The sequence below is a fragment of the Schistocerca piceifrons genome, chromosome 1 (assembly GCF_021461385.2).
Source record: "Schistocerca piceifrons isolate TAMUIC-IGC-003096 chromosome 1, iqSchPice1.1, whole genome shotgun sequence".
NCBI lineage: Eukaryota > Metazoa > Arthropoda > Insecta > Orthoptera > Acrididae > Schistocerca > Schistocerca piceifrons.
Window position 1 is genome coordinate 1,013,715,866 of NC_060138.1, and position 20,053 is coordinate 1,013,735,918.

The window sequence follows — 20,053 nt, forward strand, 5'->3', positions numbered from 1 at the left end:
TGGAATCAATATTGGAGTGGAATGTACAGAGGATAATTTATGGTATGAGGATCCACACACTGACATAACAGCTTCAAGTATTTCTTCCTTTGTTTCTGAGAATAAAAATTAAAAGGTGAGCAATCTTTCCTACTTACACTGCCTAGACATTTGACATACATTCAAATACATGTTATAGTTGTTTTACCGTAGATGTATTAGGTGAGAAATTTTTTTTCCCTAAGAAAGATCTTAAAAAGAAGAGCGAGTCTTTTACACTGATGTGTCTTTTACACCGACAAATATGAACAGAACAGGTGTTTGTGTGTCCTTAACATGTTGCAATATGTCAAACATTATTGTGGTGTGTGTGTGTGTGTGTGTGTGTGTGTGTGTGTGTGTGTGTGTGTATGAATCAGCTGGTTCTACATTTGTGGATATTCAGATAAGCCAATGGAATCTTGGAGCGCTGACACAGTTGTTAAGGATCAGTATCTACATTCATTTGTCCAAGGATCATTTTACATACACAGAAGCCGTCAGATTAGTGCAAGGAAAATTACTACACTACAATCTCACCAGCAAGCCTTGGCATACATCCCACAAAGCACCTAGAAAAGTGAATTAAAGCTACTCATTTTACAGTATACAATGTTAAAGTTTGGTGCAACTATACAAAAGAAATTAGTTTATTCAACTCTGTTACTGGCCACTTCTATCACATTTGCTTATCACATAATTGTCTGCATGATGTAAGTAAATGCGTGAAAATGTACTTAAGATATTTGCAGATTTTCTGTTGTTAGTTAACAAATGACGAAAAGTGATCACAATGAATTGTTTTGGATGTGGAGTCAGTCAAATTGTTCATCCACAATTTTCTTTCCCTCATAAATCAAATTGGCTGTTATTCTGTTTCACTCTAAAACAGCCAAATATTTGTAATAATCCAGATTAGAAATGTTATTTCATTTGGAGCAATGTAAAACGTACTATTAGGTCTCAGCCTAACCACAACCTCAGAAATCTTGCAATATCTTGTACAAAATAGCCACTTATACATGTCGAAAAAGATTGCAAATTTCATTGCTGTTCATTTCATTAGCAGCAATTTAAGCTGCATTACTAGGTACCAACCTGACCACAACACCATAAATTGGGACATGTTTGGAAATATCAGCCAAATATTTGTGATGACCAAGACTTGACAAGTGAGTGATTCTAATTGAAGGCTCAAAACTGGAAATGCAGAAAGTGTCAAAAATTGGATACTTTCATTTGTTTCCTGTAAACCACTGAATGCGCCAAGGCTAATAACTTGAGATACGTTGAAAGTACCCAAATGACTTCCCTGGCGCTTCAAAATATTACACTAGATTATACAGTGTCTAAGTTCCTATGTCTGAGGCACAAGGAATACTGAATGCCCCAAATGTATGTGACTGTGGTGGTAAGCACGATATAACCTTTTTCTCACTAACTTTGCTGCAAGCGACAAGCAACAGCATATGTTACTTAATTTCAGTGTCCTGTGCTTTATGATGGAAAGGAACAACAAGATTAGAAATGAAGAAGAATACTCAGCAAAGTGTTCAAGGAAAGTGTCTGAAGCAAAGTGGCAGCTGTTGTCCAGTAAAAAGAACTACCGAGACTTAAGTTGAAATCACTACAATTTAGCTGTGCATTGTACAGCATAATAAAACAAAACAAAACTCGCAGTAATTTTAGGGTTCAAAATGCATGATCTACTCGTCCTAGGAAATGTTCGCTACCTCCCATTGATCAATATATTAAGTGCTGAAAACAAAAGAGACAGGGTCCACTGTCTTTAAGTGAAACACAGGGAATTTTATTTCCTATAGTACCAGTGATTTCAGTTACTGTATTCTTTGTAACTGATCTGAAATAAGAGCTTTACACATTCAGTGACTCCTCAGAAGTGAACCATGGCACTTACATTTTTACCTAAATTTCGTTTTCATAAATTTTTTGATTCTGAACTTTTTACACTTCTGTAAAATTTTTTCTGTTAGGCACTGCAAATGATATGAAATTATAATTTGCATCCTTTCAAATAATATGATTTTTAATGTAAATATATCTTTGTTACTTTCTGTTTTCTTAGTTTGACATTTGGCACTTTCAGCATTTCCCATATCAGTCTACAATTGGCTACGCTATATTACCACCAGGTTGGCTATGGCCAATGATAATGTCATGTCAACAGCAGCACAAAATGGAAGAACTGTGGACACTATGCTTACTTTAGCCAGTAAATTTTCAGAATTTGTTGAGCAATTTCTTTTACACAATGTTACATTGCTAGCTTGTACTACAACGAAGTAATAGGTTTGAAAAAGGGCTGGTTAATTTCAATTTCAAGTGTTAACACTGCATTCTAGCAGAATCTTTCAGGTAAGAAGTCTGGGATTTGACGAATCTTCTGATAGGCAGATGCACAACCCCTAAGCTACCCTTGCATAGTGGCTTTGCACAACTGCATGAACTACACCAGCACACCACCTTTTACATTACCACAACATGCACCTGCAAACATTACAATGCTACAACAGCCATTGTAATTTATAGATCTATATTACCTACCTCAAACCTTTTAATTATAGTGTGATACTACTTCCCTTAATCCCAGGGTAAAAGAATAATGGATAATAATGTAAGAAGGAATGAACGTAACTATGTGTAAGGAATAATCATATTCATGGCCTAATAAATATACAATGAAGTGAAGTCACAGAAATTACATGTTGAAAAATTGAGTGTTTATATTTGATAGTAAACAAATTCCAAAACATTGAGACTAGGGTGTATAATTTTCATTTACAAATACTGTTATAACTAATCAGTTTTTCATTTTAAGCACTGCACTAATACAACCGCCCTGCAATATTTTTATGTTTATATTGGACGAGTAATAACAAAAACGAAAATAGATAAACAGTGGCACATTGTTGATGTGCAACAATTCACTGGCACAACAGTACACTGACAACCCTTATTCAGTGTGAGAGAACTTACATAATCCACAGTAAGTGACATTCATTTTCTCCATTTTATTTACTATTTTTATCGTGAAATTTTTGTCCCTGTAATGTGAGTAGGCCAATATATTTTTTTGACAGATGTGATTCATATGATATTTCAAACATAGGCAACTTCAATTTAACAAGCTGTCTACAGAATGCAGAAAATATATAGGGAAACTCATATTAATAACCAAACATACCCCCATTTAACAATTAACCATGCTTAACATGCATTAACAACTGCAATGACCAATGCCTTACAACTGCAGTAACCATTTTCAACCATCAAAGTGGAACTCAGTTCCTGGCACATAGGAGGAGGAGATTAGTGTTTAACGTCCTGTCGACAACGAGGTCATTAGAGACGGAGCGCAAGCTCGGGTGAGGGAAGGGTGGGAAAGGAAATCGGCCGTGCCCTTTCAAAGGAACCATCCCGGCATTTGCCTGAAGCGATTTAGGGAAATCACGGAAAACCTAAATCAGGATGGCCTGAGACGGGATTGAACCGTCGTCCTCCTGAATGCGAGTCCAGTGTGCTAACCACTGCGCCACCTCACTTAGTTCTGGCACATAAAATGCTAGTCTGAATAGTTATTGCAACCAATGCAGAAATTCATCAAGTGTGAGCGAGCGAGCAAATGAATGTCATCTACGCCATGTGGATTTAGGGTACATCAGACATTATTGTAAAATGTCTGAAGTAGGTTGAAATATTTCACATACCAAAATAAGGATGAGTTCATTACCTGATATGTGTTGTCGAAGCTGTCATACATAAACCTTGTGATGAGAGACGTTTTCCCAACTGCAAAAAGAAAATTGTTAATTACAAGCATTTTTGATAAAATGATTTAACAATGCGTGTTAAATTATGCCATCAAGTTCTTAAATTGTTTTAGGCAGCTTTCAAAATTCAGCACCAGAAAGCAACAAGCAAACTAGGTTTTACCAACATGTAAAAGAAACACTCCATAAATATTAACCAAGACTAGAGTGTGACACTGGATCCCCCTCCCTCCAAAGTCTTTATTGTCTTGACACTGATCAGTAGCATAACCCAAAGTCTAGGTTACATTGGAAGGTAATAATTTGGTTGAGAGTTGGCAAAGCCAACAAATGTGAGTGCCAAACGAAGGTTGTGGTACTACAGTTATCTGTTGCACACCCTACTGTTTATGCTCGTGCCCTGTTTAATGCACTTCTCACCATGAAAGCTAAAACTCAAAGATGAATTTAGAAAACCTACATCAGATAATGGATGAGTATTTTGATAATGGATGAGTATTTTGATTCACATTATGTACATAGATCATATATAAACTACAAAAATACATGCACAGTCCACTATGCAACTTTTACCCTAGTCACCTGTATGTGCAATGTATGTCCTACTTAGCTGGCAACTGTAATTATTAATTCATTTGATATACTTGTTCTTTCCAATTGCTATCTTCTTCTGATTTTCTGTTCCTATCACGTTCATAGATGAAACTGCAAGAACATCTGGCAGAAAAAAGGAGTTTAATACCCTGTCAAAACTGCTATCATCAGAGACCAAGCAAAAGCTCTGATTACGAAAGGATGGCAAAGGAAATTGGCCATACTCTTTTCAAAGAAACCATCTTGGCTTTCACCTGGAGTGATTACAGAAAACCTAAATCTGGATGGTCAGATGAGAATCTGACCATCATTCCCTTGAATAAGAGTCCAGTGTTCTAACTACGGCATCACTTCACTTGGTATGAACTGATTGTATCAGTGCCAGATGTAAGGAAGAATTTAGGGTACAAAATTCCACCAACGACAAGGCCATTACAGATGGAGCACAATCTCAAGTAGGGCAACAATGTGGGACAAAACCAATGGAACTGTTTAAATATTTGCTTTAAACTACTTTGGAAAACCACAAGACAGACCTAAATCAGGATGATTTGAAGGGAATGTGAAGCCCACTATTTCCTAACGGGATCAAATCAATAGATGTCTAATGCAGGACATAGTAGTGACCATGTAATACTGTGCTGCTCGCAGTTGTCAATTTGACTTTCAAAGATGTACATGCCTACTTCTCCATTTCACGTACATTATAAGAGAAAGCAATTCATTTCCATCACTTCTAATTCTTAACCATTTGTGAGTGATGTTATTTACACATTATTAAGAAATAATTGAAAAGATCAATACCAATATCAGTGAATGAGGTAAGTAATGAAGAAACAGCGCGAGAATTGCAGTACATTGACAAGACAGAGGGATGTTTTGCTATTATTACATACCGCTCAATATTCAGACTGACAAACCGAAGTATCATTAAATATTACACTCTAAGTTTCAACTACCCACATTCTGAGCCTGACTGTCTCCTTAATCGTGAAAAATGTACGTTGCTGATACATAAAAACGTCACGTACATTATGGAAATTGCTGAAAGTTCTTAACATAAAAAACAATGACATTTAATACAGGGCATGTACTATTTACAGAAAAACAACAAATTATATCTATCATCAGTGAACTTTGCATCAACATATTACGAGAACAGAAGAATTTAAAAACAGTCATTCCGATTTTCGCACTTCTGTCTCATTTAGAAAATTGGTAATTTTTTATGAGCAAACTTAGTACGTCCTTTCCGCGATCTTTTATAATACAATTTATGAGTAAAATACGGAATTATATTTGCTGAATTTTATGGGTCAATTGGTAATACGCAAAAACATGGATGAAAGTTTGTTCTCCATTAAGTAAAGTTGGAAGTAAAGGAACCCGTCACTACCGCAGAAAGTAAATATGTTATATGACGCCCGTTATTTACATCTAGGCAAAGCAACAGCAATGTAAAAATAAGTAAACAATAGTACTAACAAACTTAAATTACGGCATGACAGTAGTTGACAGGCGGATATGAACAATGCACGTCATGTTTCGAAAGTACGTAGTCTAGTTGCCAATAAAATAATCGGGGCATGATCACGATATATTGCTCGTAATATTTATAGAGAATACTTTTATGCTGAAAACAGTAAAGCACAACTTACCGCTTTGCTCTCCTAAGAAAACTAATTTAAACTTGCGTAATGGGTTGCCGAAATCGCCCGAGGATGACATTTTTCGGCTCGTTTATCTAAATTAGTACGTATATTAGATGTAACTTTTATGCAAACCGTTTCACAGAAATCATTAAACCACGAAAATTGACAGCCCCTCCTATTAATCACTAATCCGCCACGTTACGACGTTACAGGCCGTGACGTCACTACAATCCCACTTCTGTCATAGATAACAATAGGTGGACTATTCCAGAGACGTACAATATAGTTCGATAACTATGGTCCGATAAAACAGGCGATCAATGATTATTTTTGGAATGATCATATAACAGGTAGTACACGGCTCTCAAATTAGTTATAATAATATATATAATCAGAGTTTTTAGGATATCAATAAAAGCGTTAATCCACTTCAAAGATTTTCATGTTTTATATAATTACATCGTTATTGCCAATAAGTTATACCTTTTTTCGTATAAATAGAAAAAGAGCTTAGCAAATTATCACAACAAAATCTTAAGTGTTCGATTACGCAAAATATCAGCAAGCATCTCCGCCTTTTATCAGACGCTGTCAGAAATTTCAGATAACTTGTGAAGTTTTATCAAAGTGCTTGTATTTGTGCTTCTTTTTTCTTCTTTTACTTTTCGTTCTTTCTACTCCCCGAAATTATTTCAATGTCTTCATCATATATGATGATATGATGGACAACACCGAGTTCAACAGTCACTTACAGTGTGCATAGCGTAAAGCCACGTATTCCTAACTAAGGCTGTAGTTATGTTTACACTTCCCTGATAAAATAAAACGAGGTAGCTTAGTTTACGTTAAAATTTGCAGGAAATGAGAAAACAATGGTTCTCACGACAAATGTAATTTTCTTGCAGTCAGATTTCACTTGTAGTATCAGACAGTGTCGGAATATTGGGAGATGTTTTTAGTTTGATATGGATATTATCTGCCAACGCTGACAGCCCTTTTTAGTAACGCAGAGGACTCAGAGACATGTAATTTTGATACAGCACATTTCGGTTGCATATATCGAGGAAAAATTTGAAACAGATCACCGAGAAATCGAGTCTTAGAAATCCAGTCAGTCTGTACTGGTACTATTGAGTGGCAATAACAAGTCCAAAAGAGAAACATTGTACTGAACATTTCTTCGAAAAATTGTACAATATAGAACAGTTTCATTGAAAAATACATAAACCAAAATACCCTTCCTATGGAGAAAATTTAGTCACTACAATAGCTTGTAAAAATACGGGATTATCACTGAATTTACACAAATCCGAACTTTAGAATGAAGTCTGTAATGGAGAGACATTCATGCTTTAATATCCACTCAGATATAGAGCGAAATAACCTAGTGAAGGTAAGCGGCTGATAGCAAGCTCCTAATTGACTCCAATGAGTAGAGTTGAATAGAGTTTTATTGGTCCTGGTAATCATATTGTACACAAATAGTACATTTTTATGTAGGACAAGTCGATGTATAACAAAATATAATGTTAAATTTGTATTAATTTCATCATTTCTACATTAAATGAGCTCTGAGTTACAATATACAGAGCAAATATTGTACAAAAATAAAGAATAGATATTTTAAAGCAGAAAGAGCATATACTGTACTGGCATATTAATATTTGTATTACAGGAACATTTACATGGCAAATCATTAAAGTTCTAGTAACATTTATATGATATGTCATTAAGGCAAAGAGACAAATTGTTACTGAGCTTCCTGAAGGATCTCGTGGAGGCTATAGAAGCAGCGATGAGTCAAATATGCCTTAGCAGTTGACTTGAAATTTGCCTGGTCATTTATTGATTTAATTTGTGGGGGAAGTTTATTATAAATAACTTTCCCATAATAAAGGATTCCTTTTTTATTCAGGGTGGTATTGGAGGGGTCTAAATGAAAGTTTGCTTTTTGGCTGGTGCTATAGGAGTGGATATTTTCATTTTTCTGGAAGAGAGTGGCATTTTCCATTGAATATTTTTTCACAAAAATGGTTGTCTTATACACATATATACATGGAAGTGGGAGGATTACTAGCTTTTTAATGAGTGGTCTACAGGCTTTGTTCCATTTTACACCTTCCATTATTCTTATAGTTCTTTTTGTAGGCTAAACAGCTTTTGGCTAGGAGAAGAGTTACCCCAGAAAATAAATAGATATTTCAATTATGCATATATATAGCCATAATACACAGGTTTCAGAGATCTTTGTTGCAACATCCTTCTAATATTCTCGTTAAGTAGCATGTAGTGATTAGTTTCTTACAGACTTTTTCAATATGCATCCCTCATTTCAGATTATCTTGGAGCCATACTCCCAAGAACTTAATGTTGTCTACATACTGAAGGTCTTTGTCAAATAACTGAATCTGAAGAGTTTTCTCGCCTTTTGTCACATTATAGAAATTTAGTACCACTGTTTTTCTCGCATTTATTACAAATTTGTTGTGACTGAACCAGTTTTCAATACTGTTCAGTGTCTCTGTTGTAGACTTCTGAAGCATTTCCATTTCTTTCCCACTCACAACACACTTGTATCGTCAGCAAACTGGATGTTGTTCTCACAGATTTTGTTTAGGTCATTCACATATAACAGAAATAAAAGAGATCACAGAACTGAACCTTGTGGCCCTCATATTTAATGGTTTCATAGTTTGAATAGTGTTGAGTGAGTTTGGTGAAATTTTGAAGTAGCAGTTCAACCACTTGTTTTCGATCGCTTAGGTATGACTTTATCCAGTTGTTAGATGTTCCTCTAATCCCTGTGTTGTCAAGCTTAGGCAATAGTTTTGTGTGATCTATGATACAAAAAGCCTTAGAGAGATCTGGACGTATTCCAATGACATTTTCGCCATTATCTAGTTTCTGAAGTACTTCGCTTAATAATTCAAAAACTGCTGTATCAGCTGATCAGCCGTTCCTGAAACCATGTTGTGCTGTGGATGGTATTTCGTGCTCTTCCAGAAAATCTACTACCCTTTCTTTGAAATTTTTTTCTATGATTTTTGAGAATACAGATAGTAGAGCAATGGGGCTGTAGTTAGACACTTCATCCTTTTTATCTTTTTTGAATAGTGGTTTGAGCTTAGATGCTTTTAGGCATGGTGGGAAAATTCCGGTTTGAAAGGAGTTATTATAAAGCTGAGCTAATAGTTCAGTAATGAGATTTCCACATTTTTTAATATGGCTGTTTGGAATGCTATCTATTCCAGTGGAATGATTCACTTTTAAAGTTCTGATAACTGACAGGACTTCTTTCTGGGTTGCTGGAAACAGAAATGGTGAAGTAGAATTTATGTTGGTATTTACAGAGAATACTGGGTAGTTTATACTGCAAGATTTGATTTCAGCAGTTAATTGCTCACTTATATTGCTAAATAAGTACTGAACACATTTGCTATTCCTTTAGGATCATTAATTTCGTTGCCATTACAATTCAATTTAATATTGGAATTTTGTGGAGAAACAGTGTCAGTTTTCTGTTGCATTATACTCCATACAGCTTTCATTTTGTTATTGGTGTTATTTATATAACAGTCATTTGCCATTACGCTACCTTCTTTGATCACTTTTTTAAGTATCATTTTATAATTCTTGGAATATGCAAGGAATTCATTGGATACCATGGAAGACTTGGAGATCTCATATAATCTTCGTTTTTCAGCACATGATGTCAACCAGCAATTTTTTCTTTTAAGTGTACTACACGTGATTTTCTGATTTTTAATTGGAAATGACGTGGTAAATAGTGTGTAAATATATCCATAAATATGCTGAACTTCTCATCTGTGTTTTCATATCTACATTTCAGTCCATGTTTCCTTCTTTAGTAAATTCCTAAAGTATTCAATGTTTTAGTGGCTGAAGGTTCTTCCTATTTTTTTGTTTCTATTTTTTTATTAATTTTGGCATTGAAGGTATTTCAAGAAGCTGTGCATAGTGGTCACTGAAACCTGTGCTGAAGTTTCTAGCTGCATTTTCATGGCTTTCCTTGTTTATAAGTATCATATCAATTGTGGTGCTGGATACACTTGTAACTCAGGTAGGGGAATTTATAATTGAGAGCAGGTTGTATGTTGGACAAATAACCATAAGATCATCTCTATTTTTTGAAACTTTGTTAAAGTCAGTGTTACAGTCTCCACATATTATAATTGTTTTGTTTAGGCCCCTGATACTGTCAAGACTACCTTCAAGGTGGTTAAAGAATACTTTTAATTTTGAGTCCAGAGGCCATGTCCCAGTGATGGTGAAGGCAGACACTAGCAGCTCCCTTAGTCGTTGGTGCTGATGTGACATGGCATCGAACATTGTGAAGGTTCTGATTGAGACTCTTGTTGAACTGCAAATGCAGTCGGCATTTGGCCCAAAGCATTAATGGAAGATGTGATAGAGAGGTTTTGCTCTGCCCTCTGCTCCAAATACCTAGGCCAAGTAGAGATGCTGGCAGAACTATTTGTGATCATGTGGCCAGTGAACGGAAACAGCACCACATGGCCAGGGATCTCTAGTGATGCTTGATCTGTTACCTGCAGGCCGAGGCAGTGTACATTATTCATGCACTGTCATCTGCTGATGTAGCTCCTTTGATGTTAGGCCGCCACCACACCACTGCTGTGAGAAGGGTTGCCTGTCTGTATGGCATACAGCTCATACACAGCAACCCTCCTCCACTCAAAGGACGAGAGGGTGCAGCACATCTCAATGTCCTAGGAACCTGGTGCCTCTTCATTAGCTGCCTATGGAACTGGTGACCCCACAGGGCTGAGGATGATGTCCATCAAAGCTGGTGTCCATATTTGGGGGGAGGGGGGGAATGTTCTCATCATAGGCTGAATCCATCTTAGAAGCTGTGGCGTTAGCATGACTGAATGCCAGCCAAAAGGGCACAGGTTCGATTCCCAGCTGGCTCAGAGATTTTCTCCACTTGGGAACTGGGTGTTGTATTGCCCTCATCGTCAATGACGTACAAGTTGCCTAAATGGCATCACATAAAAAGACTTGCACCTGGCAGCGAGCTGCCACACGACAAAGAGAGACAGAAAGAGACAAGAGGCCGAAGAATGTGGACCCTTTGGCTGCTGTGATTGTGCTGCTGTCCAAGATTCTGGGAGGAGGGATGTCCAACTCTGGGACAAAAGATTGTGTTAGTTCACAGCTAGGAGGCATCTCTGTTTGCTGAGGGTGCAAGTGGTTGACATGGCATCGAACCTTGTGAAGGTTCCAATTGAGACTCTTGTTGAACTGCAAATGCAGTCGGCATTTGGGCCAAAGCATCAATGGAAGATGTGACAGAGAGGTTTTGCTCCGCCCTCTGCTCTAAATACCTAGACCAAATAGAGATGCTGGCGGAACTATTTGTGATCATGTGGCCAGTGAAGGGAAACAGCACCACATGGCCAGGGATCTCTAGTGATGCTTGATCTGTCACATGCAGACCGAAGCAGTGTGAAAAATGGAACCATCGTGCAGTCGTACTTGCACCATGATCTACTCCAGCTAATGGGTGATCACTGCTGGTGACCACTGGCGGCGAATTTCGGAGAAAATAATGCCTAGACATCATCTTTTTTCGTACTAACGGTGGCGTCGACACCTCAGTTGGGACAGAGTTCTCATAGTATAGTGGATGACATGTTTGAACTGGTACTGCCATCCAGGGAGATCTCCATCTGAGCTGACGCCATCCTGGCGGGTGACGCGATAAGACGCCAAAACTAGAGTGAGGGCTTCATTTAAGTCATAACAGCAGTGCAGCTTTGCCTAGTGTGACTTGAAATGTGGACAAAACATTCCGATAATCCATTGGATAAGTGTTGGAAAGATGCTATGTATACCAGGGTGATTCTGTTGGTGATGTAAAAGTAATTTTGGAAAATGTGAACTGAGATCCATTGTTAGTTACCATGGTTTCCAGGAATTCTTCTATGGTGAAGATCCATACCAGTGTCTGGATAGTCTGTGCTGAGAAAGCTGAAGACATCCGAGAAACATGGGGAATTTGGTCCCTGGACCACCCATAATAACTCATGACTAGCCAATGAAGGGGCCTGCAAAATCTAAATGGCGTCATGAGCAGAGTGCTGAATCATATGGCCAAGGAAAGTATTTGTGAGCGTGTGCTGCCTGTTTGCTTTGGTAGGTCTCACATGAAACCACTTTGCTGGCAATATTTGCATTGATCTCTCGCCAATACACATGTTAACAGACCAGCCTGTTTGTGCACACAATTCCCCAGTGGCCTTGATGTAGGAGGGATAGGATATGGTGTTATAAAGTGGAAGCCGGAAGGGTTCATGATGCATTTTCTACTTGCAACAAGAGGACTCTGCGGAGGGTGGAAATGTGGGTGTTCGAGAATGCTTGGACTTATGGGTGATCTAGTTTCGAATCCGTGAGTCACCCTTGGTGAACCAGATAGAGTGTTTCCCAGATAACTGGGTCCACCAAGGAGTGGCATGTGATGACCCTTGCATTCAAGGATAGGGTTGCTACAGCTTCATCAGCTTCCGTGTCCATGTTGTAACAGACTTCTTGTTACAAATCAGAATGCATGTCCTGTCCTAATGGTAACTTAGAGAGAATGTTATGTAGAGCTGTTGAGCATATCTGACTTCATATGGGTAGCTAGACAAAAACAGTGGCCACCTCCAGAGACGATATGTTAATTTGATCAGAACACTGGATTCTGCCTATAATAATAGCAAAAGAGTTTTTCTAGCCAGTTAATAACATAAAACGTCGACTGTATATATAATCACGGAATTTCTTTATTGCAAACACGATAGCCAAGGCCTCCTTTCCTATTTGGCTGTAGTTGCGTTACATCTGTGTAAGAGTCGATATGAATGCAATAGGACGTTCCACACCATTTATCTCATGAGATAACACCAAAGTCAAACCATAATCAGAGGCATCAGCTGCTATGACTAAAGGTTTTAATGGTTCACAGGCCATAGGGCTTGTCAGGCTGAGCAGGGCTCACTTGAGATCTTGGATGACTCTGTCACATACACGATTGTAACTCTATATTTTTCCATAACAACTAATGGAGCAGTTGTGCAATGGCCACAGGATATGAGATGAACTTGCGATAATAATTGAATTGGCAGACGACAAATTACAGTTGCTTAATGTCATTTGCGACTGGGAGTTGATGAAGGGTTGAATATATTGTGGTGTGGGTCATATTCCTGAAGCGCTGAGAACACGTTCAAGACATTCCACCTGAGGGACAAATAAGCGGCATTTGTCTGTGTTAAACTTGAGATTGGCTTCTTCAAGAACAGCAAAAAGACTGTCAAGGTTGGCACCAACTCCTGGACGTTGTTACCAGTGGGCAGAATGTCATCCAGATAGTTTGTTGCACCAGGTACGTCCCACATCAGTTGTTCCAAGTACCACTGAAAAAATAGGCAAATCACAGAGAGTATTTAAAGCAAGCCTGTTGTAGCAGAATAGTCAAACAGAGTGTTAATGGCCAGAATGCTCTGTGAAGCCTCGTCCAGAGGGAGCTGAACATAAACATCTCGCAAAGCATTTTTGGTAAAAACCTTGCCTCTTGCAAGTCGTGCTATAATGTAGGCCACTTTTGGAATTGGGTAGGCTTCAATGATGGACTGTGGGTTAATTGTGACCTTGAAGTCATCATAGATTCGAAGTGACTCATTGAGCTTTTCCACAATAACGATGTGGTAGCCCACTGACTGCTGGTGGCTAAGTGAAAATGCCTTTCTCTGGCAGATGCTGTAGTTCTGATTGTAGCTTGCCCCCAGAGTGAATAGAACATTCTATACTTTGATGAAGGGGGGGGGGGGGAGTGGCTGTCGGAAGGAGGATGACATGCCCCTCAAAACCAGTGACACCAGCTGTAGGATGAGAAAAAACTGACTTGTACCTGCAGCATAGGTCATATAAGTAGCAGCTAATCACTGACAGTTGAATGCTACTGGTGGAGTCATGTACATGTAAGCCCAAAGTATTAAAAAGCTTCAAACCAAGGATGTTTGTGGCTTCATCAGTATAAACTGCCAAGATGCATCCTATGAACATAGTAGAATGATACCAAATGCAAGCCATGAAATGTCGTTTCACTTCGATAGTATCACTGCCATAGCTATGCAGACATCTGCAGAATCCCTGTAGCGGAGGTGAGCCCAAACGTTGATAAGTCTCCAAATCTCAGTAGCTATTGAAGAATCCATATCAGTCTTAACTCCAGTGGGGCTGTACTGACTTCCACCATTAGCTTTCAGAGTTTATCAGATACTGGGAGCACAGCATGGACATTTAAAACCTCTGGAACACAGGTGTTACCCACCTCCTCAACTCCAGGGGAAGAGGGATCCATGTGGACACAGTCTACATTCATCTTGAGGGAAGATTGGCGGACTTCTGCCTTGCATCCTGTCTTGCCACATGAAAATCATTTAGCCCAGTGATAATAACACTGTTGCTGTGGATGAGTGACAAAATAGATGCTGCATGAGGATAACTGCTGTGGGCGCTGCACATTGGCTCAGGGCTTGCCGGCCAGAGGTGAATCAGAGTGTTGTAAAGACCATGTCTGAGATTGGGGTCAGTGAGTCGGGCTGGCTGCAAACACTTGCGGAGTGTTACATAATGTTGCTGATGACAGTAGAGACTGTTCAAAAGCCCTAAGGATGGGGAGGCAATTTTCTAACTTGGGATCCTTGAGTTTGAGGGAGTCGTTACGAATTCCTTCCCCTGGTGAATGCACAAGAATCATGTCTCTGACAGAAGAAGTCACGTGGAACTATTTACATTGAGGCTTATAACAATGGCACCGACAATCACCAGTTAAATCAGGCAGGTCTATTCAATCTCTATAAAATTGCCCACTATGCTTGTGGCAGTTAAAATTCCTATAGAAGGCCACTTCAAGCTCCACGAGAGTCGAAATACTCTAATAAACAAGTGGTGGTAGTATGTTTCTATGGGACCAAACTGCTGAGGTCATCGATCTAATAAACAATTCTTCAAGGGATTGTATGGGAGGGCATTGGGTTCCACATCAGGGTGAGTTGCTGCAGTAAATGATAAATTTCCAGGGCTGCATAGGTCAAGAAGAAGATGTGCTGCTGGGTGTCACTGACACTGTCTACCTGCAGTGCTGGATTAGCCACATAGAAAGAGTTAACAAGTGCTACAAACCCCATGCATTAAGGGGGCCGCGCATCTGGGTGTAAAAAAAGTCCACCAAGTTAAATATGAATGGTATTTTATCTACTGTCCAATGGGAAGACGGCGGTGTCCAAATCTACAATGAGAAGTAACAATTTTAGCTCATTTCCAAAAGTCAGTGCTGGTCACACTGCACATCGTCATTAATTGACACCTCTGCAAAACTTATAGAGGAATTCCCTAGTGTTTTCCGAGATACTCATAGTAGCTCAACCAATTACCAATAAAAAGTAATTAATGGATACTGTATTAATTTTTGTAAGTATGCTATTACATGCGATCATTCCTCATATAGTGAATTTACTTTTGTTACAGTACTTTTGATATGAGCCATCTAGAATGGTGGTTTCATCTAGCTAGTGGACTGTTGTACAATATGTGCAACTCGAGAAAAGTTTACTAAATTTAAATGAGAATAGCATTGACATCAAAGACTGTCATGGGCAAAGCTATTACAATGCCAGAAACATGAGAGGAAAGTACAGTGGCTTATAAGAACGAATAAATAAGATAAATAAATATGCAGAATACAATCCCTGCCTTGCACATCCATTATATTTGGTTCGAAGTGCGCTGCAGAATGATGTGTGGAAACATCTCTTTTATTGAAAGAAACTAGTGGAAAAATTCCGGTTTTGAAAAGGTTGTGTCGACACTGGATGGTCGGCCTGAGCAGATACTATGAAGGCACTTGTATGTAGTTTTACCACTATCAAGCACATCTTGGATGACATATCTAATAACAAAAATCGAAAGATAATGTCATAATCAGGATTATGGACTAGCTTCGAAGATAGAAAAGCTGGAAATGGCAATAATGACTATCGGTTGTAACGAATTCCTGGAATGCATGCAAACGACTAGTGCTTCTCTGCAATCACCTGATCAAGACCTTAACACAGGATAAATCGTTACACGAGTATGTCCAAGCAATGTGGTCCATATTTTCAAATATTGATGCAAAAGCCAAAGTGCTGACCAGCTGTGAAAAATATAAGCGATACATTTCAAGATGACGCAAGTAAAATACAAAGTGAGACAATTTCAGCGGCTCTGCTACACTCTATGAAGTTGAGAAAGTCAAACATCTGGACAACATTTCGAAATTCAGGAGTTTATTGTCCTACTTGATAATGTGCTGTATGCATTAGCTAAACACACAGGAAAGTACCATGAAGCGGCAAGTGTATTTGGAGTACATCGACAGTTTAAGTCTTTAAAAGCAAAATAGTTCCTAAAAAGAAAATCCAGTTATTATCGTCGAAGTTTACCCAGACGATTTGGAAGAAAGTCTAGGTGACGAACTGGTGCAGTTTGCAAAGCTGTTAGAAACAGATGTGGCTGCTGCTATTCACAGCAAAAAGCACGAGCCCCTTGAACTGGAGTTTTACAAAATTTTAATGGAAAATTCATTAGAATCGTGTTACCCAAATGTAGAAACAGTTTTATTTGTTTACCAATGTTTGATGATCAATAGCTGCAGTGGATAACATTCTTTTGCAACATTAAAGTGCATTAAAATGAGTTAAGGAACGCCATGGGACATCTAAACGACCTCGTCCTAATCAACATAAAATGTGATTTGCTTAGAGGCACTGATTTGTATAGTGTTGTCCTAAACTTTGAAGCCTAAAGCAAACAAGGACATCTTCTTAGAAATTGCTAATCTGGCAATATCTACCTAGGCGTAAAACACAAAGGACAATATTGGGTCAGAGAAAAATTCCTCATTGCCTCTTGCCAAGTCTTGCGTCGGTTGAGAACACCGCCCAGGTAGACAATGTAGAACACTTTAAACGAAAAGTGCACAAACCAGAAACGCCTTCTTTGGAGGAAAGTTAGTTACTACAATAGTTTGTGAAAATTATGGATTAGCACAGCATTTACACAAGTCCAAACTCAGGCTGAAGGCCATAATGAAGAAACAGGCGAAATTAATATCCACTCAGAGGTACGAAACAATTTAGTGAAGATCATTGTCCGATACCAAGTTCCTGATCATATTGGACACAGAGTCCAAGTACTGGTGATGGTAAAGGCAGACACTGGCGGCTCCCTCGGTCTGAAGTGGCTGGTGCAGCATCGCGTCATACATAGCAAAGGTTCTGATCGAGACTCTGATTGAAGGATTGCAAGTGCAGAGCGGCGGCTGGCCCAGAATTTGACTCAAGATGCCTCGGAGTGGCTCTGTGCCGCTCTGAATAACCACATCGCAAAGAGATACTAGAGGAACTGTTTGTAGCCTCGTGGCCCACGAAGGGAAACAGGGCCACACGGCCAGCGACCTTTGGCGGCGCTCGCTGTGCCGCCTGATGGCCAAGGCAGCGTACATGATTGAACCTCTGTCATCTGATGGTGGAACCCCTTCAAGGTTAGGCTACTGCTACACAACTGCTGTAGGAAGGGTAGCTAGTCTGTAGAGAGTACAGTCCGTACACAGCAGAAACCTTTCATGAAATTATTATATCCTCCATGCTAATTATAAATTCTGCTGATAAGCACATTTTGTTGTCATGGTCTTCAGTCTGAAGACTTGTTTCATGCATCTCTCCAGGGCGGTCTAGCCTGTGCAAGCCTCTGCATAAATACTGTAACTGATATCCACTTGAAGTTGCTTACTGCAGTCAAGCCTTGATATCCCTCTACAATTTTAGCCCACCCCTCCCTCCCTACCTCCAACCCACCACACACTTTCCTCCATTACCAATTTGAGCACCTGTGTTCTTCAATGCCTAAGCATCTCTTCTTATACTCAAGTTGTGCCCTTAAGTTATTTTCTCTCCATTTGATACAGTATCCCTTCATTGGTTGTGTTTTCTATGTACCTAACTTTCAATATTTCTCTGAAACATCAAATTATAAAATCTTCTACTCTCTCTTTATCCTTAGTGTATATTCTCTACCTTTTGAATTCCATATGAGTCAACACTCCAAATGAATTCGTTAAGGAAAGACTTCCTGACACTTAACTTTATTCTCGTGTGTAACTTATTTATCTTTTTGCTATTGTTAGTCTTCATTCGATATCATCCGCAATTTTATCTTCAGGTATTTACCTACAGAAATAGCAAAACTCATTTTTGTGTCTTATCTCCTGATCTAATTCCCTCAACATGGCACACAAAACAAATTTTGTCTATTCTTCAATGACTTTCTATTCATACAACTTTTTGGTCATTCTACAGGGTGTAGTTTTAGATCCTTTGTTAGTGGTGCCTAAAGGGGAAGAGTTTCCCACTTACATTGAGCTCTAATTGTGAAAGATGATGAACTTAAATTGGCAGTTTTTGTGAACACTTTCTCTTTTATGGATGAGTTTCAATGCACTACTAAATCCTTCCACCAGACAGCACAATTATGCACGATTAATCCATAAAAGTGCTGTAACCTACTTCTGATATATTAAAAATAACTTCAGGGAGGGCGGGGAGGGAGACACTTACACTTTCATAGCTGTGGTTTCTGAGACGTCTATTGTAACAAAAAAGAGTTAATTTCAGATGTCACATTTGTTGATTAATCTTCAAAAGTAAACAACAAAGTGTAGGGATGACTACTCGAATTTTCCCGTGAGGATAGTCATAAACTAAACATGCAAAAAAATTATAATATCAGATTATAATATCAGTTGACATGCACTATAATTACATAAGAAAAAGTCTACTTTCTGTGATGTCATTGACTGTGTAGATTATCTGTGTAATGTGTATCGAAAGAGGCAATGAGGTTGCAACTGGTGTATGCATAATTTCCTTTCGTGTGTCCAAATGAAGTTATAGTGGGTATAATTTAATTTTCTTTTGTCAGTAAATTTAGGTTTCGTAAGGAGGACTCGTTGGCAAATTTACTCTGCAGTGAAGCAAGACAGGTTTCTGCTTAGTAAGTTGATGAACTAGAAGGATCACATGAATCGTCATTATTATCACAAACTGCAGGCGCACCAGTATATACACCAGCTGCCTTACCATGGCGCTTTTACAAATGTGTGGTGTCCAGGAAAAGTGGTATGTGTCAGGAAATGATTGAAATGTAATTAATTGCACCACCAGTCAGCTACATCTCAATTATGAGTTGGACAAGGATCACATATGGTGATATAATGTATCAAGCTTTGACTCTACTTGACATATTACATTTTTAATCACTTCCAGCTGTGAGGAAAGAATGTGTATAGTGATCACCTGTATCACTACAGTTCTGCTCCCATTGACATGTATTCCCCTATGCAGTTAATCAACTGGATATTACTACCCATCATCCCAATGGTAATCATAATTATTTGTACTATATCCTGGTTTTCTCTACACAGCCAATACAAAGTGTAAGCTATCATCCCTCTAATTTTAAGCTTTCTGATCGTGATTCCTAATGGTTAGCAGTTGAGTTATGAGAAGAAAGACTTACTTCAGCCACGATTGCATAAAAAAGATACTGCAGCCTGCCTACTTGGCATAACTGTAATTATTTACAATTCATTAAAAAACATGTCAAGGTTCGTCTGGAATAAAAGATAACATCTCTAATATTGACGTACTCGTCTTCAAACATTGGGAAACACGCCGAACTATATCGCATTCATTCACTTTGATAATATCTACAAATTTTAAGGTCCATACAAAAAAAAGCCACTGACGATCCAACATCCCTGTTCAAACTAAATGCACTCTAAGAAAAATAAAAGACGCACCACAAAGCAATTATCCGAATAGGACGCAAATCGGTAGATTTCATGTACAGGCAAACAGACGATTACAA

The 20,053-nt window shown here is 38.5% G+C and overlaps 1 protein-coding gene across 2 annotated transcripts in view; it reads right to left on the reverse strand.

Moving 5' to 3' along the window:
- LOC124802453 (ras-related protein Rab6) overlaps nucleotides 1–6,287 on the reverse strand; it is an 81,490-nt gene extending 75,203 nt beyond the window's left edge. For both annotated transcript variants that reach the window (XM_047263366.1, XM_047263280.1), the window contains exons 1-2: nucleotides 6,062–6,287; nucleotides 3,770–3,828 (exon numbers count right to left, since the gene is read on the reverse strand). In XM_047263366.1, the coding sequence (XP_047119322.1) occupies nucleotides 3,770–3,828; nucleotides 6,062–6,131 (129 nt within the window). In that variant the 5' untranslated portion in view covers nucleotides 6,132–6,287. The remainder of the gene's footprint in view (nucleotides 1–3,769; nucleotides 3,829–6,061) is intronic.
- Nucleotides 6,288–20,053: the final 13,766 nt, after the last annotated feature.